Raw genomic sequence first — 25,378 nt, forward strand, 5'->3', positions numbered from 1 at the left:
ATTCTATTATAAAATTTAATATTTCACAGCTATCATCGATATTTGGTGAATTGCTTCGAATGCATTTGGATGCAACGCGTGTAAACATTTAATAGACATCGAGTTTAATAAGAATCTTATTCTTTTATACTTTTTATAATTTTCTTCGACATAAAATTCTAATTAAAATGTTACGATTCTTCTGCAATCTTTTCTCAACAATTTGAATAGGATAAAATTTTATTCTTATATTTATTTTTTACTTATACGCATGGAGCAACGAGAGATTCGTTCACACCGCGAATCGATCTATCGTTCGTATCTATTATTTCAGAACCGGTGAATTAGTATTACAAGTCTCAAAGTCTTTTCCTCCTCCCTTTCCTTTTTTATTCTATTTCTTTTCATAAACCACCCCCCCTCCCCTCCCTCCTCGTTACGAATCGATCCAATAATATAAAATTGTCGGAAGCGCGATAAATCGACGAGCGAAGGTTTTACCGCGAAATTAAAAAGCTGGTCGAAGGTTAAACGACCTGGTTGAAATGAAACAGTGTATCGCGTGCCACGTTAGATAGTAAAGCTCCCTTCCGTTGAAACGATACAACACACTCCCCTCCCCTCCCCCCCGTTTCCTCTTTTTTTTTCAATGAAGATTAACGCTACACTTTGCCTTCCCGTGGAAATTATGTATCTCGCGTTACACCCGCGCACGCGTTACGTTATCCCTTTGCCTTTTCAACCCTCTCCTTCCCTCCCCGTTTTTTTTCAATACGCTGGCTCCACGTCCACTTTTTCTTCTTCTTCTCCTCCTCCTCCTCCTCCTCCTCCTCCTTCTTCTTCCAGGTATTCATTTGTCGTTGTGTAACGCGAAATACGGAAACGTATTATCATTATTGCCCCGACGAACACAGAACGGCAATTATAATTAGGTCGAGGGGGGGGGGAGGTGGAGGGCGATGATAAGCCTTCTGGGAATGCGTGACTCTTGATAAAGTTGGTGACATTTTTCCCTTACTCACGAAACACTTGGTACGTACGCGAAACAAAAGGGCAATTCCACGTTTATTTATTAACGCGACGATTCTTTCTTTCTATTTCTTTGTTTCTTTTTTCTTTATCGCGGCGATATTTGTCCTTTCTTTTTCTTTAAAAAAAAAAAAGAATAACAAAATGGATGGAAGATAATAGAGAGAGAGAGATTTCGATTCGAGTTGGGAAAAATTTGCAAGAAGCGTTCACGTCCATCCTCGAATCGTTATTTATATAAAAAGGAAATCAATCGCTATTATTCACGTACTATCTATCTCTCTAAGCTCTATTCATTGCTATATTCGATATATATATATATATACACATCGATAAACCGATCGCCACGTTTAGCTTCGACAATGGAAACTCCATACGGCCCGATACGTTTATCGAAATGTTTGCTACGCGTGTTATGAATATGTATCGACAAAAAATCGGCCTCGATAATTTATAGCCAATTGTGCCAACTTGCTCATGAATTTATTCAACAGTGGCTCGCGGTAATCCGCTTTCTATAAGTTGTGCCGATCCCGAGTTGTTGCGGCCACGAGTTTTATTTTTCACCCTGTTCTTGCCCTCGATACACACGCGGAACAATGCGGAAACACGGAGCTCTAGCACGCGTCTCGTTTCAGCCAGTTTCTTCGCAACGCTGATTTATAATCGTATTCGGTATTTCGAAGACGTATGCACAACGTTGTCCCGGCCAATTTAAAATGGACGCGCGTTCGTCGAACTTTGGAAAGATCGAGATGTCTGTCAATGGGGATTTTGTTCCAAGAATTATTTTGTGAAGAAGTCAGTTCCAAATAGAATTGTTATTGTATGCGATAGAGACTTGGAGAATTATTGCAGAGCTCGAATCAAATAGTACGAAAAAAGATCAGATATATATAAGAGTAAATAAAATAGAGATTGCCAATTGTGTTTAAATTTTTTAAACAATCTCGACGAAGAATAAAACTTTCCCTATTTTCGTATACGATAATACGTAAAGTTATCGAGTGGCAAACTTAGAAACGAAAGATTATCGATATTGCACAAATCTTATGGAAAAAATATTATATCGCCTCGTTAGTTCGACTTTCAAGGGTGCACACACACGCGTATGATACTAAAACTAAAGAAAAAATTCAAAGAAATATTTCACTCCACCATACCAAACATTCAATTTGCCTTCCACTTTTACTCCACCGTGCATCATTCGTTCGGCTCCCGGCTATATAATCGCCGAAGGGTAGGGGGCAGGTCAGAGGTTTTCCTTTGCAAACCCTCCCCTTTCCAGTTCCTGTTCTTTTCGTGGAAGCCAACGGTCTTCCAATCAAAGACACGTCAAGGTGGTTGACAAAGGGCGGGCATAATTCACGGGCCCCCGCGTATTGGGTAGCCTGGGATCCGGCGAAACTGTTGTGTTGTGCAACGTAAGAAGCGTTGCAACGGAGGAAGATAAGAAAGCGGGAGGAGGAGAGCTCGCACTTGCCAACCTTGTGAAATATGCACCCATATATCAATGGCGCGCATATCAATTGCCACCACTGCCAACTGGCCACGACTATAAAGGCCGGGGCCAACTGCACTCGAACGACGTTGGAATCGAAGGAGGTCTGAGGGGTCCGGCCAAAACGGGCCCCTGTTATTCGATCGGCCTTTATTACCCATAAATTCGATATGATACGCGAGGAATATGATAATGAGTCGCATCAGGTCGCGGAAGGATGCTTTTTAAAACATCCGTGTTGTTCGGCGACGAGGGTTGTGCTGGATTTTCACGTTTCGTCCCCCCCCTCCCTCCCCACCCACGGAAAAGAAGGGAAAGAAAGAATAGAAAATTAGGAGATTAAGTTGTTGTGTATTTACATGTGAGGTGAATTTTCGTCCCGAATTTCGTTTTATTTGGATGAAATTGAAGCGTCGATTGCGCGCGTTTGGAAGGGATTTCTCGAGGGATTAGAAAGAAAAAAGAGAATGAGAATAAATCTACTTTCCTCCCGGAGAGTTTGATTCACACCGTTTGTTCGAACCGTAACGTCAGATACCGCACAAGTTGGTCGAGTCCCCCGGGCTGCTTATGACTCTTCAAGTAATACGAGAGTTTCACTCGGAGCTAACTTAATTAATGGAACACTAATTAAAATTTAGTTTCAATAGCGGCTCTCGTAATTGGCCATCGCTGAATTTCTCCGCCACTTCTACGCTAATAAGAGCAGCTCGCAGTTTAAACAAGTGGATTTAATCAACAAGAGAGTTCGGTTAATAAACTCGATCGACTCGAAATTCCATTCCGATACCCGACCAATATATTCCAATATATTCCCGCCGACTTACTTACTCGGTGTTCTTGCTTCGTGAAAATTGACGATTTCGCGCAATCTTGGAGCAACGATGATTCATCGTTTAACGCTCGGAAGGGCGAGATTGGCCGCGAGTGTTTCGCAACGCATTGTTGCATCCCCCCTCCCTGTTTATTATACACCAGAAGTTGGGTAAATTGAATTAACGATATAATAATTTAAGGGGGAGCGAGAACCCATCCCCTCTCCCTCGGATTACAAAATTGCAGTTAAACGGTTAAGCTCCTCGCGGCGCAAAGTTTTCGAGCGAACTTTTCGAGAGGAGGTTAATTAGCATGAGGCGAGGTCTCGAAGCGAGTGGAGCCCTAAATACATTCGTGCGAGTTGACGCGGAAAGGTTGTGGTGGGGGGTCAAACGCGTTGGTGGAGACGCACCAACCGATGCTGAAAGAGCAGGAGAGGAGTTGGTGGAAAAGGTGGTCGGTGAAAACTGGTGGAGAAGGAAAAAACGAGGAGAGGATACCCTTTTTGGCCCGATGTTACTTTTTCCTCCTTTTTTTTTCCAAGCGAAGGGAAGCCAGTTTCCTTTCCGCGAGTGGGCGGAGGTTGGGCCGCGCGAAACGACTTAATGAACGGTATATCTTCCACGCCGCTCCTCTCTAATCATTCCGGCCACTTACCTCTTACTCCATTTACTTTCCCAACTAGCGCCTCTTCTTCTTCTCCTTCACCCGTTCTTTTCTACCTGCTTTTGCTTCGTTTTCCCCACCAATTCGAGAGATTCGATGGAATTTTTCATATTCTTTCCATCCACTGTTCCGAATGGAAACGATAAAAGTGATTGATTTCGCAATGATTTATTCTTTGGATTTTGGGTAATCGATACGAGGAGACAATGCTGAACGTGGTCGGAATCGTGGAGAGGAACGGTTTCCTCGAGGGGAGGAGGCGGCAAGTTTGTATTGGTGCAAGGACGCGGAAACAAGGACACACGGGTTTCGGGTGGTCGGCGACGAGAGAAGGCTATTCCCTTCCCTCCCCCCTCCCCCCCCGCATCCGACAATGCGTCCAGGTCGGCGGACTGCAACAATGCTCCACGCCCCCGCCACTTTGGTTAATTAATTGCCGGCCTCTTTGTTGACGAAACGTATGCCGACACCGATCCCCCATATTCACCGGCTTTCCGCCCGAATTAATTAACAACAATTCCCCGAAAAGTGGTTAATTTTCGACATTGTTGCCCCCTCTCCCCCCCCCCACCCCGTATATGTGCGCCTTACACCGTGCGCGCAATTCCCGCGGACGGAGAAAAGTAAATCGCGCGATGAACGTTTCGCATCCGATCCGTTGTTGATAATTCGTGCTCGTTGATCGATTCGTTTTTGTATCGAATTGTGATTCGAATTGTAATTCTCTTGGCAAGGAAAGGAAAGGGTGATCGGGAAATGGAAATTTTCCTTGTAATTTTATTAATTGGTACGGGATTGGTACGCGGTTAATTGGTGGAATAATAGGAGAATAATTGGGTCGGTGGATACTTTGATGCCAAGTTCAAGCGGAAGTGGATAGTTTCTTTTTCCATGGTGTTTTTAATGGAATTAAAGTTTTGTTTATTTTAACGATGTTTTAACGATAATTGGGGTAATTGGGTTGAACTTGGGATGATGACGAAAGAATCGTGTGTATATTCGATATAATTAAAAGAATTATGATAAAATTATAAGGGAAACGATTTTGAAAGAGATTATCGAACGTTCGATCGTTTCGAATTTTTGCAAGTATAATTATATTTCGAGGGAAAAAATGATACAGATACGTTTGCAATTATTAGAATAAAAAATTCGTCGCAAAGGGATTACAAAATTCTCGAAACTAACTAATTAAGTAATTGATTAATCGATTGAGTGTTATTATTTTTCTATAATTTATTTTTTATAAAACGGGAAACGCGTTATTTACGAAACGAGTTAATATCATTATAAACGTTAAATGTTGCGATGTATTTTTTTTTCTTTTTTTTTATTCGGATTATTAAAAGATACAGATGCGTATAGGCAGAGCGAAATTACCAGTTAATAATATTAAGAATACGTAAGAGACTTTCTCCTAAATCTCTTGTTATTATTCTCGTCGACTTGTTGTCGTACCGCGATGCCCGAATTTTCATTCTTACGCGAGCCGTCGAACGAAGCGAAAGCGTTTGTACGAGCGGAGCAATTCTATTATAAAATTTAATATTTCACTGCTGTATCGATATTTGAATGAATTGCTTCGAATGCATTTGGATGCAACACATGTAAACATTTAATAGACATCGAGTTTAATAAGAATCTTATTCTTTTATACTTTTTATAATTTTCTTCGACAAAAAATTCTAATTAAAATGTTACGATTCTTCTGCAATCTTTTCTCAACAATTTGAATAGGATAAAATTTTATTCTTATATTTATTTTTTACTTATATTATACGCATGGAGCAACGAGAGATTCGTTCACACGCGAATCAATCATCGCTCGTATCTATCAGTAAATTTTAATTAGTATTACAAATCTCAAATTTTACTTCTCCCTTTCCTTTTTTATTCTTTTCGTCGTAAACTCCTCCTCGTTAAGAATCCATCCAATAATATAAAATTGAACTGGATGATGAATTTTGTCAGGAGAAATGGGGGATCATAAGTTTCTTCTTCCGGTGGATAAAATTGTTTTGTGGATTAAAGAATTAAAAAATCTTCTTTATTATTATTATTATTATTATTATTTGTTGTAACAATTTAACTCGAATATTTGATTTTTATGATATTTTTATTTGGAATTTTATTCTTGATTACGCGACAGTGATAGAAAAATTGTGGAATCTGTGAAATCAAAATATCTTAGATTTTTTCTTTTTTTTAAAATTCTCTTCCAGAAAGATTTTCAACTCGTCACTCTCATCTCATTGATTTAATAAGAAAAATAAGAGTTAGATTAAAATCGGCATTTCTTCTTCCGAAACGGAACAAGTCTTAACGAATACAATTTACACATCCATTCCATTGCATTTAACGCGCCAATTGATACGAAACGTTTCATACACCGAAGTTTCGATTCAACCGAAACCGAAGATCAATTTCGTTCTCATTGTTTCACGTTCTTCTGGTTAGCCTTGGCGAGAACATTTCGCAAAGGTGGTCGATACCGTTCCTCCCCCTCGGGGTCAATAATAGACGAGGACCGAGCGAAACGTCGATTAAAACTAATTTAACCGAGGTGGTACGACAATCGAGTCGCGCCATGTAAAATTCGCCTCGGGATAGGAAATGGGGCTCTCGATCGAGTAATGGTGGATAAGTAAGCAAAGGTGAAATCGAACGTGGAGAAAGATATTTCTCTTCGATCTCTTTCCCAGATCTTGCTAACGTACACTCCCGTCTGTAAGTCAGTGAACACCTTAAAAATACATTTCGAGATGCGTGAAGAAGAATTTAGAAATCGTTTCAACAAAGCAACGAGTTTTGATAATCTTTCGTTTCGACTCGTTAACGCTATAGTATACGATATTGGATAGATTTCTACAGTATAACTTTCGTGTTGGGAGAGTACATTTTTTCGTGGAATGTATAAATAATAATTTAGAAAACGCGTGCAGATGGACGTATAATATATTAGGGATGCCATATATTAGTAATTAATGGTCACGTAACGCAGTTGATATATGTCGTAGTAAGTAATAAAAGTAATAAATAATGCGCAATATTATCGTGAAAAGTCTAACTTAATATGTACAATTAGCTTACATAACAAAATTATCTCTTCTTCCATTCTTAAATATCTCAAAATTGTGTTAAGTTGTGTTCGATTGCTTGCTGGGGCGAGCATCGGCGGGCAGCAAGTTGTGAAGGAAGGGACGAAGGGTGAGAAAAGCTTGGCGAGAAAAAACGAAAAAAAGAAATGTAATTACAGCGGGGGGAATGATAATGAAGTTTACATTTTAATAACTCGCGGCCGTGCCGCCAGATGGTGCCCCCGATGCGATATTAATACAACGCTTTTCCTCCACCCTCCTCCACCAGAGACCACCACGTCGAGAAGAAGTTGAGGAGATCGTAACACGAGCTCTCATAACGCGGAAAACACGCACGATGAAGAACGAAGCACGGGAGGGAAGGAGTTGAGACAAGAAGAACGCAGGAACGAGGAAGGTGTTATTGCATTTCACGAAGAATGCAGTCCACACGGCGTCATGATATATATATGGCCGTCGACCTACGAATTTGATTTATAAGTTATGAATCTGTCCAACAATTCATTTCTTCTCTCCTTCGTATTTTTACCTTCGTTCGATTCAATCGAAATATTCACAATTATCGTCCATTTACTTTCGTACACTCTTCTTTTTTAAGTTAAATAGAATCAAGATTTTTTTTTTTTAATTATTTATTTGTTGTATAAGATATTTATTAAGTAGACTTTTTATCTTTCCATTTACTTCGCGTTTCTCCTTCCTTCGAGAGATTTGTACAAGAATTCTAATTCCCCCGCACATCGTAGAGGGAACAACAGCGTGTCGACAAATGTCGCACATCGGCAAATTCAATTATTATCGAGGCGAACTCGTGCTCCTTCATTAAATAGTCACGTTTCTATCAAGATCCTTGTAACAACACACGCGCGCGATATATCGATCTGATCAAGGTCTATCGTTTCACAAGATAGCCGACGACCCAGGCGACGACGACGACGACTTTCAATTTGCAACCGCACCCTCTGCGCGTGAAACATTGGCACCGATAACGAGACAGATTTACAGACTATCTCCCTCCCTTCCTTTAACAGCCTACGCATTAGAATTACTCCTCCCCTAAAACTAAAACTTTCGCGAAATATGTCCGTCCCCATTAAAGGGAAACACGGTGTGGAGGAACGCTAACAAGGCTCGATGAAAAATTATCCCTTATTCTCTATCGGTTACATTCTACCTCTGAGGTGGTGGTGCGTTCTAAGGTTACAGGAATGGTATTTCGAGATGGATCGGTGGATAAGAGTTAATTAAGGGCCGTTAAAAGAGTGCATATAAAGGGAGAGGGAGAAAAAAAAGGGGGCCACGGATTTTTCTCCCTTCGCATACCATCTCGACCAATTTTAAAATCATTTTCCGCTTAGAGGAGGCGTGGTGGAGAGTTTCGTCACGACCGCGTGATGGCATTCTACGATATTATTCTCCTCGTGGCATCGCCGAAACGCGGCAACCGTTAATGAGGATGGCGGGGAACCCGAAGCTTCTCTTCTATCGGAGATTCGAATCTAACGAAGAAGAAGAAGAAGAAGAAGAAGAGAAGAGAAAGGAGGAGGAGGAAAAGAACGAAGAGGAAGGTATTAGATCGCGCGAAGTCGAAGCTTTCTCTTTTCTATAGCGAAATAATTTTTTAAATCTTTTCCCCTACAAACGACATTTCTGTATGCAAAATATCTAGGTAGAAATTGGAAAATTATTGATCGCAAGTTTTTTTTATTAAAATAAAATATTCCGAGTATTTTTTATACGCGTTTACAATCTCGTCGACCGTTTTGTTGATCGTAAAATTGGATAATAATTGCCCTCGAATTCGAGGCAAAACATATCTTCGAGGCTTAGGATCTATTTATGAAATAACGTGTTGGAATATTCTTGGATGGCTACGAAAGTTCCGGGCATAGAAATAAAAAGCGGGGAGACGCTATCCCACTAAAACGAGAGGAATACGTTCCCCACCTCGAGATAAACGGATACGGTGGGATAAAGGCGCGTTTTGCAAACAATATCTTTCCCGTTGAAGCTGTTTCGCAGAAATTGCAACTCGACTGTATGTGTCGAGTTCAGTTTGCAAACTCTATCCTCGACTTAACTTCTTGGACACGCGATATCCGCGCCTTTCTCAAAACTTCTCCTCCTTCCGACGAAACGAAATCAAATTGATCGGAGAAGGGGGACGAGGAAGGAAACGGAGAGTCATCCGTTCGTGAATCGGTCGCACCTGTTCTTCGAGAACTTGGTCGAATTCCATTCGAAACACGGGATATCCAAAAACGAGGATAAACCGAGGGACGATAATAAAACGAAGCTGGCAGTAGTAGTTTACTCTTGCTAGATAAATATCTTTCGTTCGAAAGAATGGAACGACGACAGTCTAAAGATTTTGAAATTTTACAATTTTACTTATTATTCGCTATTAAGAAAAGTTTTTAGAAAAAGTTTATTTCATAAAAATAAGAAACGCGTTAATAATCAGAAATTTGTACGGTGGAAATGATAATGGTTGATTAATCACGACGTTCTCCAAAGAAGAGAGAGAGAGAAAAAAAAAATAATTATTTGGAGAAGGCAGTGTGTCGAGGATGTTGGACGTTCGGTTGGAGCGGTACGTGACACGAAGGGCGGAATCCGGTCAGCTGAAAAATTCATATCCGCGCTATTAACGGGCCGGAAACTGAATATGCCATATTGGTTTTCTGCATCACGCGCGCCAGGGGGAAACAAATCGAGCCCTGTGCAAACAACGCGCGCACACACACACACACACGGGGGCCTGTTTTGATTTTTGATCCACTCACATATCTTTTCGCGCGCGCTTTATTTTCAGAGACGCGCGAACGAGTGTATGGAGTGTCGATGATAATAATAAGCGAGAGGAATCGTTGTACCGTGTGCGTGCACAATTTATCTGGGAAACGATAACGATTGTGGATTGAAACGTTCGTGAAACGAAAATCGATTGTTTTTTCATCGTAGAAGAGTTGCTCGAGAATCGAAAGAATTGTTTAATTTTCGCGAGAAAAAGAATCTTCTCTGAAAAAATATTTCGAAGCGTCGATCGAAAAGTCATCGAACCATCTCGTGTTCGAAAAAATATTTCGAAAAAAGAAATAAATAAATAAATAAATAAATAAATAAACTTGCGGATCAGTGGATCGATCGATCGATCGCGTTCGTGTCGGGAAAAAGAAACGTTTCATCGAACGCAAACACGGCTCGGATGGATGTCGCGACTCGATATTGATACTTTAGCGATCACTGTCGCTTATCAGTGCTCCGTCCTACGCGGTTTCTCTGCACAACCTGCCGCTGGGAATTCCGTTTCGTGATCAAGAGTTGGCCGATCGACACGCACCAGTTACACGCGCGCGCACACACAGACACACACGAGGGAATAACAATGATCGCATTCATCGCGAGGATGGTGAAAAACATTCCTTGGTCGTGGGCGTTGTCGGGTGATTTATGCGTCTGGTGGACAGGTAGTCCTCGTCTGTTTAATACAATTTCGATTTCCATGTATAAAAATTGGATAAAAATCGATCTTATTGTACGATACGAAAATTGAAATTTGTGAAAATTATCGAACGAGAGACGTCTATAGTACAATAATTCAAAATTGTTGTCATCTCCACTGCAACTTAGCCCATTGCACTTATATTTAAGAAGGTTACCAATCGGGTAACAAAAGTCCCTAGAGTCTAATAATATAATATATATTATTAGAATAAAATGTGTAATAATAATAAAATGTAGAACGACGACGTACGAGGGTTCCTCCGTCATACTTTAAATTCCTCCCCGCTTGTTATTCCTTTTAATCTGAATCAACGAAATAATAACGCGATCCATTGCGCGCGGACATCCAACCTTCGCACACTTTGCGATCGCCGCTCCTCCTCGGTTAAATATAGCCGGCCTTCGCCGTTATCGGGCCGAGTAACAATAAGCACCGTCGATTACCGTCGAAACGAAACGAGATCTATCGTGCTAATCTCGCGCGCAACGCGATCTCTCCGCGTAACGAAAACGCGTCCTCGATTCGTTTCCAACGATACAACCGTAATTAGGTTTCTGCCTAATTTTCCCCGCCGTGATCCAATTTCGAATTTTCGATCGAGCGAAGGGGATGGGTTGGAGCAGAAAGGATCCACTGTTCCGCGCAGGATTTTATCCTTCGACGCGATATCGCGGGTTCTTCGGTTCTTCGAGCAGCGAAATTGCTGTTCCAAGAAACGAGGGGAGGGGAAGAAAAGGAGAGAACGTAACAACGATCGCATTCATCGCGTTAAACGCGCAGTCAGCGGCGAGTTGCCGGCCGGGTGATTGGTAGAAAGTGATTCTGACACTCGAGCTACGTTGGAGGAGCCGTTGAAAATCGTCAACCGTTTCATTGAGAGGGATCTCGCTTGTTCACGAGAGATTCGAAAGAGAGAGAGGGATTCGTTCGTGACCGTTTCTTCTCTCTTTTTTTTTGCAGACGCACTGTCTGCGCGATGCATTTTTTTTTTTTTTTTTTTTTGAATTTTCACGGACGAGAATATAAACGCGTATATATCCTTTTTATAGGAATTTTTCCCGTACGATGATTTCGCGTCGTATGATCACAACAACAAATATTGCGCGAAACGTTCGATCATATATCGATATTCTCTCGAAGCGTGGTTTCGTCAAATTCCAAAAAAAAAAAAAGAAAAAGAAAAAAAGGAAGGGAGAAAAATGAAAATCGATTAAATTCAATTTTGTATCTCTCCGTTAGCTTCTCTTATCTCTTCGTTTACCTAACAAAACCATTTCCATCCGTCGAATTCGGAATTTTAAACAATTTGGGGGATAGAAATACCGGTGGTTATAAGAGGATTGCTTCTAAAAAAAAAAAAAAAAAAAAAAATGAAAAAAGGAGAAAAAAGGAAAAACGTAAATCTCGCGGTAAAAAGGGTTTTGAAAGTAAACCCCCTCGCCTAAAACCGAGGCAAACGCAATTTGTTGCGGATCTAGTGGAATTTTATCAGCTCGCCAGCAGATTCTCGACGCGATTTTTCTTCTTTCTTTTTTTTTCTTCTCTCCTGTTTTTTTTTTTTTTCCATCTTTCGAAACGAATGGAGAAACCGATTTGGATCTCTCTTGATCGGGAACAAACGATAACGCGGCGTGATTTTATGAAGCATTTTACGGCTGGTACGTGTTTAGGAGCGATTGATCGACAACCGAGGCTCGATAAAACAACCTTTCTAATGAAATTTCCTCGCCATCATCGTTGAATCGAGATCCAACGATTTCGAGGTGTAAAAACCCTCGTCGAAGGTATACCGGTTTTTCTTTTTCGTAAAATTGTGCGAATCGTTCGACAGAGAAGCAAAACGATTCGAAGGAAAATCGCGTTAACCTCCAAGATATCTCGATCGATCTCGATAATTTTTTCGATAGCGAAACTTTAAACTTTTCATCATCCTGCCAAAAAAGAAAATCGCGAACAACGACGCTCGTGCACGCTTTCACACTCGCGAATTTTCAATTGAAAAACAAAAAAAGAAGAAAAAGTTGGCATCTTCTCATCGTCAGAATTCAATGTACCGCGTATACGATATTATTTGCTTTTATTCCATTATTCGAAATATATCGTCTGATGTTATTGATCTGGTATCGTACAGATCGGAACGGGTGGGAATTATTTGGAAAAAATGTTTGACGGTAACGTAAACCGGTCTCGATCACGGGTATTTGGCGCGACATTAGTTAACAGCCTGGTTACAGGTAATCTTGCGCAAGCCTCAATTAGAGGCTCGATGGCATGGGCCTGATAAGCCTTGGGAGACAGATCGATCGGCCGATTTCTGCTCTCCCGGATTATTCGTATTTATAACGGCGATCGTTCATTGTCGAGAACAATGGGTTTAAACCAGTTCCCGATGAACTGATCGAGAACGAGTTAGACGGGACACTTTGCGGTCCAGTGAGCCCGTCTCTAAGATGGGAGGAGAGAGAGAGAGAGAGAGAGAGAGAGAGAAAAGAAAAAAGGGAAACGATAAGATAAGAGAGGAAAATGCAATTTCACCCGCGAAAACGAAACGAATTACTACTCTCTTGTACTCGCTTATTGTTGCATTATTTTTCTGGTAATTGCTTTTTATAATTGCTGCTCCCACCTTGCTGCGTTCGAGCAGCAGCTGGATCGGGTGTGTTTATGGGGCAATTAATACGGCTTGGTAAATTGAAATGGTGTGGTGAATGTCGAAATTGTCGGAATAATAACGAATAGCAACGAGTTGTCGTCGTCGTATTTCGCGCGCGTGTGTGTGCGGGGATACGTGGACGGACACGTGATCTCGCGTATCGATCTGGTTTGACCGGATCGAAGGAGAAAAAGGAAACGGAAAGAGAGAGCGTGCGCGATGAAAGGATTTTTAAGGAAGCTTTTCTTCTTCTTCTTCTTCTTCTTCTTCTTCTTCTTCTTCTTCTTCTTCTTCTTCTTCTTCTTCTTCTTCTTTTCTCTCTCTTTCTTTCCATCGATTCATCTGACTGAGAATAGAACCGTGTTTTGACTCGAGAGGATTCTTTCTTGAGGAATTCCGGCGATGAAAGCGATTTCATTAACGAAAGTCACTCGGGGATAAGGAATTTCAGCAATGGATAGGGGGGAGGGAGGGAACTCGAAGGCGAATAATTACAGGGTGTTAATATAGAAACTAATTTCTCTTCGGAGGAGAAGGAAATTTTGAGAGAAGAGGAAAGGAATATCGGCGAATGCGATGCAATTTTAATAACGAGAATATTCGGAGATAAATTCAGAGAGGAAAAGGAGAAGCTTGAAGAGCTTAGAAAAGGTGGAAAATCCATACCATTCTCCCCCATATTTTATCCACACCAAATCGTACGAAATAGAAGAAAGAAGAAAAGGAAAGTGGGATCGCGATATCAAAAAAAAAAAAAAAAAACGAGATCAGAAGAAGAAGAAATCCATCGAGGACCGTCGAAGAACCGTTTAACGAAGCGAATCGCCTCGACACGCTCGGCTCACACTCTTCTCGTTCTCGTTAATTACGCTCGCCCAGTTTCTCCTGTCAATCGTCGCTCGTTCATAACGCCGCGCCATAAATAATTTTTACAACGTATTTGATAATACGCCACCGTGTATATAGAGAAAGAAGCCGGTTGACCGACTCGACTCGCTCCCGTCCCCCATTATCCGCCGATAAAAAGTGTGCAAGGTGGTCGGCAGGAGCCGTGGCGGAGGACTTAATCGGCGGCGGATAGGAAGAAGGCGGTGGATGGCACGGGTAAAAAGGGCGAATATCGGCAAAAAGTGTTTATCGTTAGGGGCGGCCGCCACGAGAGGCCGCTTTATCGGGAGCGCGATACTTCTGTTAGAGGGACCATTAGCCGAGGCAAGGTCAGGAAGGTGTAACTGTCGAAGCCGCGCGATAGCAAGAAACCACGTGTCTTATGCCGTTTGGTCACGGAACGTGATAATCGCTCGTGAAAGAGGATGACCACGGAAGAGAAGGAAGAAAGAGGATGAGGTTATTTGGAAAACGATCGTCACCTTTCGATCGAACGAATTATTTTCAACGAATTATTATCGCGTTTTCATAACGTTGTATTTTGTCGTTTAATTATTGGATTATTGGATTGGCGTTGAGTTAAATTTTTATGCAACCAAGAAGAAGAAGAAGAAGAAGAAGAAGAAGAAGAAGAAGAAGAAGAAGAAGAAGATTGCAACGAAGGGTAAAGGAGTTTAAAGCTCGTGAAACAGGATGAGCAGGGAGAAAGAAAAGATAATTAGAGAATTATTATTGCGTTTCATAACGTTGTATTTATTAGATTATTGGATTGGTGTTGAGTTAAATTTTTATGCAACCAAGAAGAAGAAGAAGAAGAAGAAGATTGCAACGAAGGGTAAAGGAGTTTAAAGCTCGTGAAACAGGATAAGCAGGGAGAAAGAAAGGATAATTAGAGAATTATTATTGCGTTTCATAACGTTGTATTTATTAGATTATTGGATTGGTGTTGAGTTAAAATTTTATGCAACCAAGAAGAAGAAGAAGAAGAAGAAGAAGATTGCAACGAAGGGTAAAGGAGTGAAGTTTAAGGCTCGTGAAACAGGATGAGCAGGGAGAAAGAAAGGATAATTAGAGAATTATTATTGCGTTTCATAACGTTGTATTTATTAGATTATTGGATTGGCGTTGAGTTAAATTTTTATGCAACCAAGAAGAAGAAGAAGAAGAAGAAGAAGAAGATTGCAACGAAGGGTAAAGGAGTGAAGTTTAAGACTCGTGAAACAGGATGAGCAGGGAGAAAGAAAGGATAATTAGAGAATTATTATTGCGTTTCATAACGTTGTATTTATTAGATTATTGGATTGGTGTTGAGTTAAATTTTTATGCAACCAAGAAGAAGAAGAAGAAGAAGATTGCAACGAAGGGTAAAGGAGTGAAGTTTAAGGCTCGTGAAACAGGATGAGCAGGGAGAAAGAAAGGATAAGTAGAGAATTATTATTGCGTTTCATAACGTTGTATTTTCTCGTTTAATTATTGGATTATTGGATTGGTGTTGAGTTAAATTTTTATGCAACCAAGAAGAAATACACAATATTGAATTTTATCTATAGGAAAATAAAATAGGAAACAATTCTTGGATTTTGTAAAAATTACAACGAATTCTTTAATGTTAATTATAATAAAAAAAAGCACTTGGAAAAATTTTATATAATTCGTTACAATACACATTCAAACCTGTATTATCTATATATCCAGCTTCGAATGGACCTGCAACGGATATCGTTTGGATACTTTTCTTTCAATTTTTTTTACAAATTTTGCGAAATCCCTGGTTCGACGCGCAACAACCTGACAGATTCCACGTGTTCCGTTCTCTTCGGGAAAGAATTCAAAGGATAAGAATTGAAAAACGAAAAAAAAAAAAAAAGAAAAAAGCGAAAGAAAAGAGAGGAAGGGTTATTTGCTGCACGCCGTTGCAACGCTGCCATGGCGATATTAAACCCATATGATTTACAAGCGTGAAATTTGATTCGCTGGCGTGGAAACAACAGGCAATAATCAATTTCTCCGGGGCAACAAAAGATATGGCGTTTCATTATAAATTATTGGCAGCCCGTAACCCAAGGCGGACACATCGTGGCGTGTGTGGTGGATCCGCCAGAAAATCTCCGACCGACCCCGACCGTCGAACATGAATTGTGATATTCCTGATGAAAGATGTTACCCTTGCATCCTTGTTGTTTCGATTTTCGAATTTCACGAGGATCGAAAGCTTGGAAAATTTTTCTTCTCCCGTGAAATCGCAACGTGTATTCGAACAGACATTTCCTCTCTGCGCTAATACGTTGATCATCCAACCCTGTTTTTTTCTTACACATCTTATAGATGGGACGACCGATGATAACTTGAGCCAACGAATAATTAACAATAATTTCATTTTTTCGAATTCCTTGAAAATTTGAAACATATGATATATTTTCAATAAAAAAAAAAAAAAAAAAGAATTATAAAAGTGGAGGGATAGGCAAATACAAAATTCCTTCGGGACCATCGAACACGGAAATTGTCATCCGCGAAAAGTTAAAGTTAAAGGCAAATATTAACTTGCTCGTTATCTAAGTGTAACATTAGATAACGTTAGAAAGCGTGTCCGTAAAGAGAACACGTCATCGTCGAGAGAAGCATTGTCGAATGACTCGTCTCGTAAATCATCGTGTCACGACCGTGTTTCGAGGAAAAATTTCTAGAATTCTTTCTCTCTGTGTACACGAATCGAGATAGAGAGAGAAGACGAAGAAAAAAAGAAGAAAGAATAGATGGAGACAAAATGGTTCACTGTTCGAAGGATGTTGTCGGGAACACCTTTACAAGAAGGGGAAAAGGGACGTTAGAAGGGGGCCGGTTAAAGATAAGGCCGAAAACCCAGCCATCGATGATGTATGTTTGAGAAATGCGACGGAGGAATTAAGATTTACAACGTCGTATAATAAGCATTGTGCCACGGTTTCGTACACGCGCGCTGTTTGCAACTAGGGTCACAACAATTTTAAGGAGATCCTTTTTTTTCGACTCGGAGCGGAGAGGAACATAATAAAGCTCGTTTGCCCCTCGTGGTCATAAATATTTATCGGCGGTGGAAAGAGTTATACAACGAGGCAAAGAAAACGCTTTATTTACTCTGTGGCAAAGGGAGAGTTGCAAACGTGACTCGATTTACGGCTCTCTCTCGCGCGTCGATAATTCCTCGCCAACAGACTTCCCCTTCTCCCTCCCCTTCGCCCGACCTTTAAACATTTCCAAACGCGAAATTTCCTCCCGACTATGGTTCGACTGTCGATAACTTTCGTTGCTGAACAAAAATTCCTTCGATCGCGAGTCGAGAATTGTTTGTCGAGGTAATAAGAAGAGGAAATGAAATCGTCATCGTGTGATTAGGAATCGAATGATTTTACGAAATAGAATATTGGATCTTCTTGGAGTCCCGATGATTTTGATGGAAGAGAGATACGCGAAGATTCGAGCGAGCGATAAATTTGTTGGCAAATTTGTGAATAAATATCGAGGAATTTTATCGGTGGAAAGAGTAAATGTAATTAAGTATGTAATGTAAATCCAACACTTCCTGCCAATAATTCCGTTTTCCTTCATTCTACTTACGTAATTACCAATAATTGATAAATTATTATCGATAATTATATATCGTTAAATTATATACACGTCGAACTCGAATGACATTTACAAGAATTAAAATCTTCGAGCTATTTCGATTTATCGAAACGTTTCTCGAGTAAAGTGACGTTCGAAGAAGGAAGAAGAAGAAGAAAAAAAAAAAAAAAAAAAGAAATTCAATTCTCGAATGTAAATTATCAAATAAATGATAGAGAGAAGATCTCGATTCGCAAAAGTCTTGCTCGTAAAGATTCCACCTCCTCCGCCAGAAACTCGACGACACTTGCCACATACGGCGAATAATTCGAGTTTTAAAATAAATTTCATATCTGGAACGAGGGGAGGGGAAAAAATTGCAATTCTTGACTGAATTTCAATCGTATCCTATGTATTATGCATTGTGATTTACCCATCGAATCCGAGCGATCCTGACCTGATAAAACCGAATTTTCGAAACGATCGGACGAACAAAAAGCCGGCATATTTTAGCCAGCCAGCACGGTGATGGTGGTGGCTCGGCATCGGTTAACGTCACGTAACTAATCTCGACGTGGTTTTCGTCGTGATTTTCGACGGACGTCTGGAACAGGCGGCCCGCTATCGTGTGTGCGTGCGTGTGGCAAACGTTGAAAAGCTGGGCCGATCGTATCGATAATAATAATCGGGGAGGGAAAATCGCGGGAGCAGGGCGTGACCGTAAGCGTGCCAAGGTGATTCTCATTCCGTCCACGTTTGCCGTATGCGTCACATATAGAGACGGGATGGAAATCCGAGCGGAGATATCGGCTGAAATCGAGCGGAGAGAAAAATATCGGCGACCGTTTTCGAAAAGTATATTTCCAGGGTATGTTTCGAGGATGTTTAATCGATTTTTTCGGGAAGATCGAAATGTATTTTTGAAGGGTTTTGAGGAAGAGTTGAAAAAGGGTAATTGCGATGTTATCGGGAAGGATCGTTAAAAATCGTTATATAAAGCTTTTATATAATAGTTTCATCAACGGTGAAACAAGTTGCACGATTATCGAAAAACTATTACGCGAATTAGATGAATTAGATTGTTGCATTATGAAAATAATAAAGAGACCGATTTTATAAATACGTAAAATTAATATTGGAATTTAAATGAACGATTACAAATAATATTTGTTGCATTAACTTCGTGCTCGAAGGTAATTCGATGTACAATTTGTTTTCGTGTGAAAAGAAATTTTAATCTTAATAAACTCGACCTGCTTCTCTTCGACGAATGACTCTCTCTCTCTCTCTCTCTCGCCTCATCGATCTAAAATCGTTGACAACTTAACAAACAACGAGCAATGAAATGTTCGCATACCGATTTTTTTTTTTTTTTTTCCGTTTCAACTTCTAAGAATCGCGGATCGAAAGATGTCGGTACGAATATATTAACACCTCTCGTACGTACGAGGTTCTGTCGGTTTGGTTTGTACGAAATGCACCCTTTCCACCGTCGTCCCGGTAAGCAGACGAACCCGTGATTTATAACTCTGCCTCCTCGTAAATATACAAGCGACAATATATCTTTCGAGGTTGTCGTGAGAGGCGAAGCGCGCTTTTCGAACCGAAAGGGAGTTTCCTTTTCCTTTCTCTCTCTCTCTCTCTCTCTCTATCTATCTCCTCCTTTCGTTCTCGCGGCTACTCGATTTTCTTCTTCTTCTTCTTTTTCCTTACCCCGTATCTTTCCTTTTCTCGCTCGATCGCGCGATGACTTACACGATGGAACGCGAGGAACGCGTTGGACCGCTCGATCGAGTTTACGATCATCGTAAAGTAAATCAATAGACGTGCCTCTCTAACCTCATCGCTACCTACGATAATATATATATATGGATTTTGTTGTTTTCTCTCTCTCTCTCTCCCCTTTCTTTCTTTTCTGATTTTATTCCAACGAAAAAAGATGGATCTTATTATTATTTTTTTTTTTTTTTTTGGATTAATTTACATCGGTGAATTTGACCAATATTCTTTTTCTCTTTTTCCACGATTTATTTCCACGTTTAAGGTTGCACGAAATGTTGGCGTGAAACGCGGAGACGTTGGAGACGCGATAAGAAGAAACGGCCGAGGATCGCACATGTTTTATCTCGTCGCAGTGCAACATCAACGTCTACTCTTCTCGAAGACGGGAATTCCACGAAGTACGGGTCCAGCTCGAGGGCCGTCCAGTCCGGAGAACTTGCTGACGCCATATTCTCTGCGATCTTATATCTGGAGGACCTCGGGAGAAGTACATTCGCCATCCTAAAAATTATTCTCCTTCGTTGGTACGTAATTTCTTATTAATCTTATTATTTTTCGCTTTTTCGCATTCGTACCGTGCGCATAAATATTCGTAATCTATATTTCATCTTAATTTCAACATCTTATTTTAAACAATATATTTATATACCTACATTTACATTTACAATTTATTAACCGTTTGCACTCGTGTTTACATTTGAGAAGATTATCAATCAAGGTAACAAGAATCTCTAGAATGTAATTATATTATACGTATATTTTCAACTAATTAGTAAATATAAATTTACTAATGTAAATATATGTAGGATGTGCGATTATACGAGTGCAAAGGGTTAATTGATTATATTTGTAAAAATCACTTTTTACGATCCACTTGATTCTTCACGGTCCAATACTTGCATAACACTTTTACCAGGCAACCAAATTTATCGTTCAAACTATCTATTTATTACCACGAATATACGAATCCCTTCCATCCACCCTATTTTTTCTCACCTTCCTTTTTCCTCTCTTTTAAACGTTTAACACAATCGAGAAGAACGCGACGTCTCTGATTTCGCTTCGATTTTGTTTAATTAACGTGCTCGGTCGATTAACGTTGGAAAATTAACGAGACTGAAACCTCTGATATTCACTCGATATCGGAGTACAATTTTCTCTCTCTCTCTCTCTCGTCATTGATAAACACAGGTGGAAATCTTGAGGGGGCGGCGGAAATAAGGGTTGGAGACGAATGGAGGTGTTGGTTGGTCAACTTTCGTTGACCTTTGTCGCGCGTTATGGCGCGCCATTAACCATGGTTAAGAGGTTGTACGCTTGTACATCTGTTTGCGCGGATGTGCCTTTGTGGAAACGCCCTTTGTCTTTCGCTCTTTATCTGAAACTTCTAATGTAACTTGCACTTTGCTGTGGATATCCGTTACTTGGAATCCATTGGACGTATTGCCTCCTCCTTTAATGCTCGATATCGCCGCGTTTTCGGGAGGAAGTTGTGAAATGAAAGGCGATAGGAAAATGGTACTAATGGTATTTAATGGTATTTGATGGGATTGGATTGGAGGAGGAGAATGCTTTAACTGTTTCTTTCCTTTCCTTTTTTTTTTTTTTTTTTTGGAAATTTTAGAAATGGCTTGTGATATCCCCTTCTTTTATCCTCATATATAGTTAAATATCTTATTTTTTTAATCAACAATGGCCAAGCACAACGAATACTTCGCGTGATTATTTCGCAATAAGTTTAACGAAGAATTTTTAATTTTTAAAAGGAAACCGTAATCTGATGATTGGAGGAGGGGAATGCTTTAGTTGTTTTTTTTGAAAAAAAAGCTCGAATATTTCTTTTATTTTTTTAATTAACAATGGCCAAGTACAACGAATATTTCGCGTGATTATTTCGCAATAAATTTAAATAATTTTTAAAAGGAAAGCGTAATCTGATGATTGGAGGAGGGGAATGCTTTAGTTGTTTTTTTTTGAAAAAAAAGCTCGAATATTTCTTTTATTTTTTTAATTAACAATGGCCAAGTACAACGAATATTTCGCGTGATTATTTCGCAATAAGTTGAACGAAAAATTTTTAAATGGAAAACGTAATCTGATGATTGGAAGAGGGTAAATATTTTAATTGTTTTTTTTTTTGTTTTCTTGAAATGATTTGTGAACGGAGATCTCCCTTCTTTTATGCTCGAATATTTCTTTTCTTTTCTTTTCTTTTTTTTTTTTTTTAATTAACAACGAAACATACTTGGCGTGATTATTTCGCAATTCGCAATAAGTTTAACGAAGAATTTTTAAATGGAACGCGTAATCCGACTATTGTCTTTGACCACTAGCATTATCATCAAGCTTAAGAGACGTCACGTCAATTACAGAAGCGATTGTTTTTTACGCGGCATGGGCAACGAGGTATCATCGGTAATTGGCCGTGTCATGGACAGGATACTATCGGCTCGTCGTCTCTTTGTGGATAAATCGAGGATGGATATTGTGTTGGAACAGTTAGCGTACAAAATTTATCGATTCGAAGTAAGTTCCAGTTTTTTTTAGACCAGTAATAAATGGATGAAATATTAAATGCAAGTAGATTCGATTCGATATTCGATTGATAGAATTTCCAAGCAAATTCTTTCATAATCTTTCTTCATAAGTATTCCAGAAAACGATGTATCTGGATCTCTGAATGGATTCGATCTTCCCGATCATTCTTATTCTTCTATTATTCTCGTCGGTAAAAAAGATTGCGAACGAAAACTCCAATCTCTCTAAGATTCGAGATTACGAATGCCAAACATCCGTTTGTACATTCGTTAAAAAGGCAATTTTCTCCGGTCTGGTTACGCTTCGATATTTCGAGTGCTTCGTAAAACGCGCCATCATTCTCTCGTCCACTTTCGTCCGTGCCCGCCACCCTTAATCTCTTTCTCCGTTATCAGGGCTGCATATTTAATGCACTTAGAAGAAACCTAGCTCCGTATTCATAACTCGGCGTTACTCGGTGATAGTGGAAGCACGGGTACAGTACCCGCTAAAAAGCACCAGAGAAAGTCGAGGGTCTCCTTAAGAAGGGAGGAAAGGAAGGAAGGGTTGGTTAAAAACGATCGTATTTTCCGTTGATGCCTTCGATCCAGCTGCTCTAAGCTAATTTTTCTTTACGATTAACCCGAGGCAGCAGTTTTTCCCTTCCTCCCCCTAAATTTTTCACCACGACCAGTTAACTCTATAATTTTTGCGAATTTTAATTTCCCATAAATATTTATATTTCGGGAATTAACATTTATTCCAGCCGGCGACTTGTTGAGATTATCGTGCGCGCACAAGAGGAAAGAGGAGTGTGTGTGTGGGACGATAGAAAAATAGGTTAATACGGGAATACGTGTGGCCTACATTAGAATGCTGTGTTTATTTAAAAAGAAAAGCCCTTGCCCATAATTTATTATATTCTTCTAACGAGGGCATATGTTGCGCGATCGCAAAATCTTCGCGTTTGTTTCGCGATAATTCGATATTAATCCCATTAATCTTAAATTTAAACCGCAACTTTGAACCGTGTATCTTTCAATAAGAGAGAGAGAGAGAGAGAGAGAGATGATTAATTTGATAATAATATCGTTTCGAAATTATATTGGACCGTGTTTCCTCTTATTTCCTCGAAATCTGCTTATTGAAAAATGAAAGAAAAAGAAAAGAGAGAGAAGGAAAAAGAAAATTCAGCGCGATACGTTGCTTCGTAAAAAATATACACGTTACGCTCCTCCTCGGAGCAGCAGTACCATATACTTACGCGTAGTTAGTGCATACAAGGGTCTGGATAATTGATGCACATCTCGAATGAGGACCGACCAACGTTACACCGTAATAGCTTAATTTCATAAAGGAAAAGAAAAAAAGGAAACAAGCTCTCTTTTTGTTCGCTTCGCGAAACTTGGTGTCGTCGCGCATCTGCCAGAAAATGACATAATTTAAAAACTTATATTCGACAATAAATTTGGAGGGGAAGAGATATTTCAACAATATTTCGACAAATATCGGACACCGTCGACAATATCGATACAACATCCGAATTTTCCCGCGTGCTTCCGTTTTCGAAACTTTTTCGAGGACTGCGAAAAAAATAAAAAAGAGCCGCGTGTGTCGCTTTGAAAACAAGTAGAACAGGTTGGACGCGTTAGCGCGAAAGTAGGTGGAATCGTTGTTGAAAATTGTTCGCCGACGAAACAATTGTGTGTGTGTGTGTGTGTGTGTGGAGAACGAGAAACGGAAAGAAAGAAAGAAAAAGAGAGAGAGAGAGAGACGAAACCGGTGGCGTTGGAAGCGAATGTCGGATAATAAAATTGGCGACGGTTCGTCGAAACGGTGCAGAAATTTTTATTCCCTTTTGCGAATTTTTCGATCGCGACTCGTTCCATCGTTTTTCGATCGAAACTTTTGAAAAACACTCGATCGCGTTGGAGGAGGGGGGCGCCGATACGTGTCATCCTTTCGTGGATGGTGTCGTGGAAAGAGCAAAAAGTAGGAGAAGTTGGTTGCAGAGAGTTGGAGAGAAGTTTGGAAATTCGACGATATTACGCACGAAATTATGGGATGCCGGGTATCGAGTGTATCGGTTTTCATAAAAGACACACTTTCTCGCTCTCTTTCGCTTTGGGAAATTGAAAAGTTTGGAGATACCTCGTCGAGTATCGATTGTTAACGAGAGGATAGATAGATAGTTGTTATATGTATATTGAAATAGGAGAAAAAGGAGGAAGGATCGTAGTAAAATTCGCGATTAACAACGCGTTTATATATTGGGTAAGAAGATTTCTGCTTTTCGTTCGAGCGGATACGATGATTCTTTTCTTTTTTTTTTTTTTCCTTCTCTCTTTCTTTCTCTCGAGTGGAATTTTCTACGAAAAACTAATTAGAACTCGCGTTCTTGGTATTCGTGAACACCCGCTTCCAGGTCTTAACCCAGATCCGGGAATGTCATTTCAATTGTGCCTTTCAATTTTTCGGGAACTATTGTTTGGGGACGGGAGTGAAAACGCGGAATTTTCGGGGACAGGCTTGACATTCTCTCTTCTCGTGGACCAAAATCGTTCCACAAATCGTGCCTTCCGGTTACTCTGTGTATAAAGTGTACGGAACAAATGCTTTCGAAAGAGAGAGAATTCCTCTTGATCCTCCTCCTCCTCCTCCTCCTTTTACCAAATATAAACTTGTTCATCCCCTATTAAAAATGAAATCTTTCAAATTCGAACGAATATTGTTTCGAGTAAAACTCTTCCCCCAATAATAATAATAATAATAATAATATTGTTATTCAAAACTTGACATCACTCGATCGATTAAGATCTTCTTCTGGAGAAAATCGAGACGACGAATTCCTTCGTCGTGGAACGAATTTTGAAGAGGAAAGAAAATATTTCGCAAGAAATGTTTCGCCACGCATGCACAACTTTCGTAATCGTTGGAAAGAATCGCGAGATGGATCGTCACCTTTTTTCCCTTTCCCTTCCCTTCTTTTTCAATCGTTACGAATTCATCTCTCGCGTTATAAACGGGGGCCAATTTCGTTCGAAATTACGGCGGTTACAACGCGCTCGTGGCGGAGAAGGGGCGCATTAATATCGAGCGTGCCGCGTTTTAAAGACTCGACGAACTCTTCTTCTTCCTTGCCTCCCTCCAACGGCGATATGAAGCTATCGGTTTTAAGCTGACCGACCCGAGCCGTTAAAGACCACGAGCCGGCCGCCATTCAGTTTTTAGACTTTTGTGCGGGCAAATTCCGAGCTTCAAACGTTCCGCTTTCTATTCCTCTCCTCTTTTCGTCTCCTCTTTCAAGTTTTCCTTAAACTTTTCTTTCTTTCCTCCCCCCCCTCTCCCTCCCCCTC

At 40.2% G+C, this 25,378-nt stretch overlaps 1 protein-coding gene and 1 long non-coding RNA gene across 5 annotated transcripts in view; one reads left to right on the top strand and one right to left on the bottom strand.

The window, feature by feature from the left end:
- The window catches only part of LOC147657306 (uncharacterized), a 141,924-nt gene that overhangs the window by 23,483 nt on the left and 93,063 nt on the right, over nt 1–25,378 (top strand). For 3 of the 4 annotated variants that reach the window (XR_015292687.1, XR_015292686.1, XR_015292688.1), the window contains exon 3: nt 19,768–20,029. Coding sequence is in view for 1 of the 4 variants with exons in the window: in XM_086910536.1 (XP_086766662.1) it covers nt 8,540–8,657; nt 19,768–20,029 (380 nt within the window). In the remaining 3 variants the exon portion in view is untranslated. Of the gene's footprint in view, nt 1–8,452; nt 8,658–19,767; nt 20,030–25,378 lie in introns of those variants that run through there. The other variant, XM_086910536.1, reaches the window with a different exon arrangement.
- The window catches only part of LOC147657307 (uncharacterized), a 173,679-nt gene that overhangs the window by 21,148 nt on the left and 127,153 nt on the right, over nt 1–25,378 (bottom strand). The gene's annotated exons all lie outside the window — the stretch shown is intronic.

This window comes from Apis florea, unplaced genomic scaffold (genome assembly GCF_048593485.1).
Source record: "Apis florea isolate Af1SG1 unplaced genomic scaffold, ASM4859348v1 contig_3193_pilon, whole genome shotgun sequence".
NCBI classification, from domain to species: domain Eukaryota; kingdom Metazoa; phylum Arthropoda; class Insecta; order Hymenoptera; family Apidae; genus Apis; species Apis florea.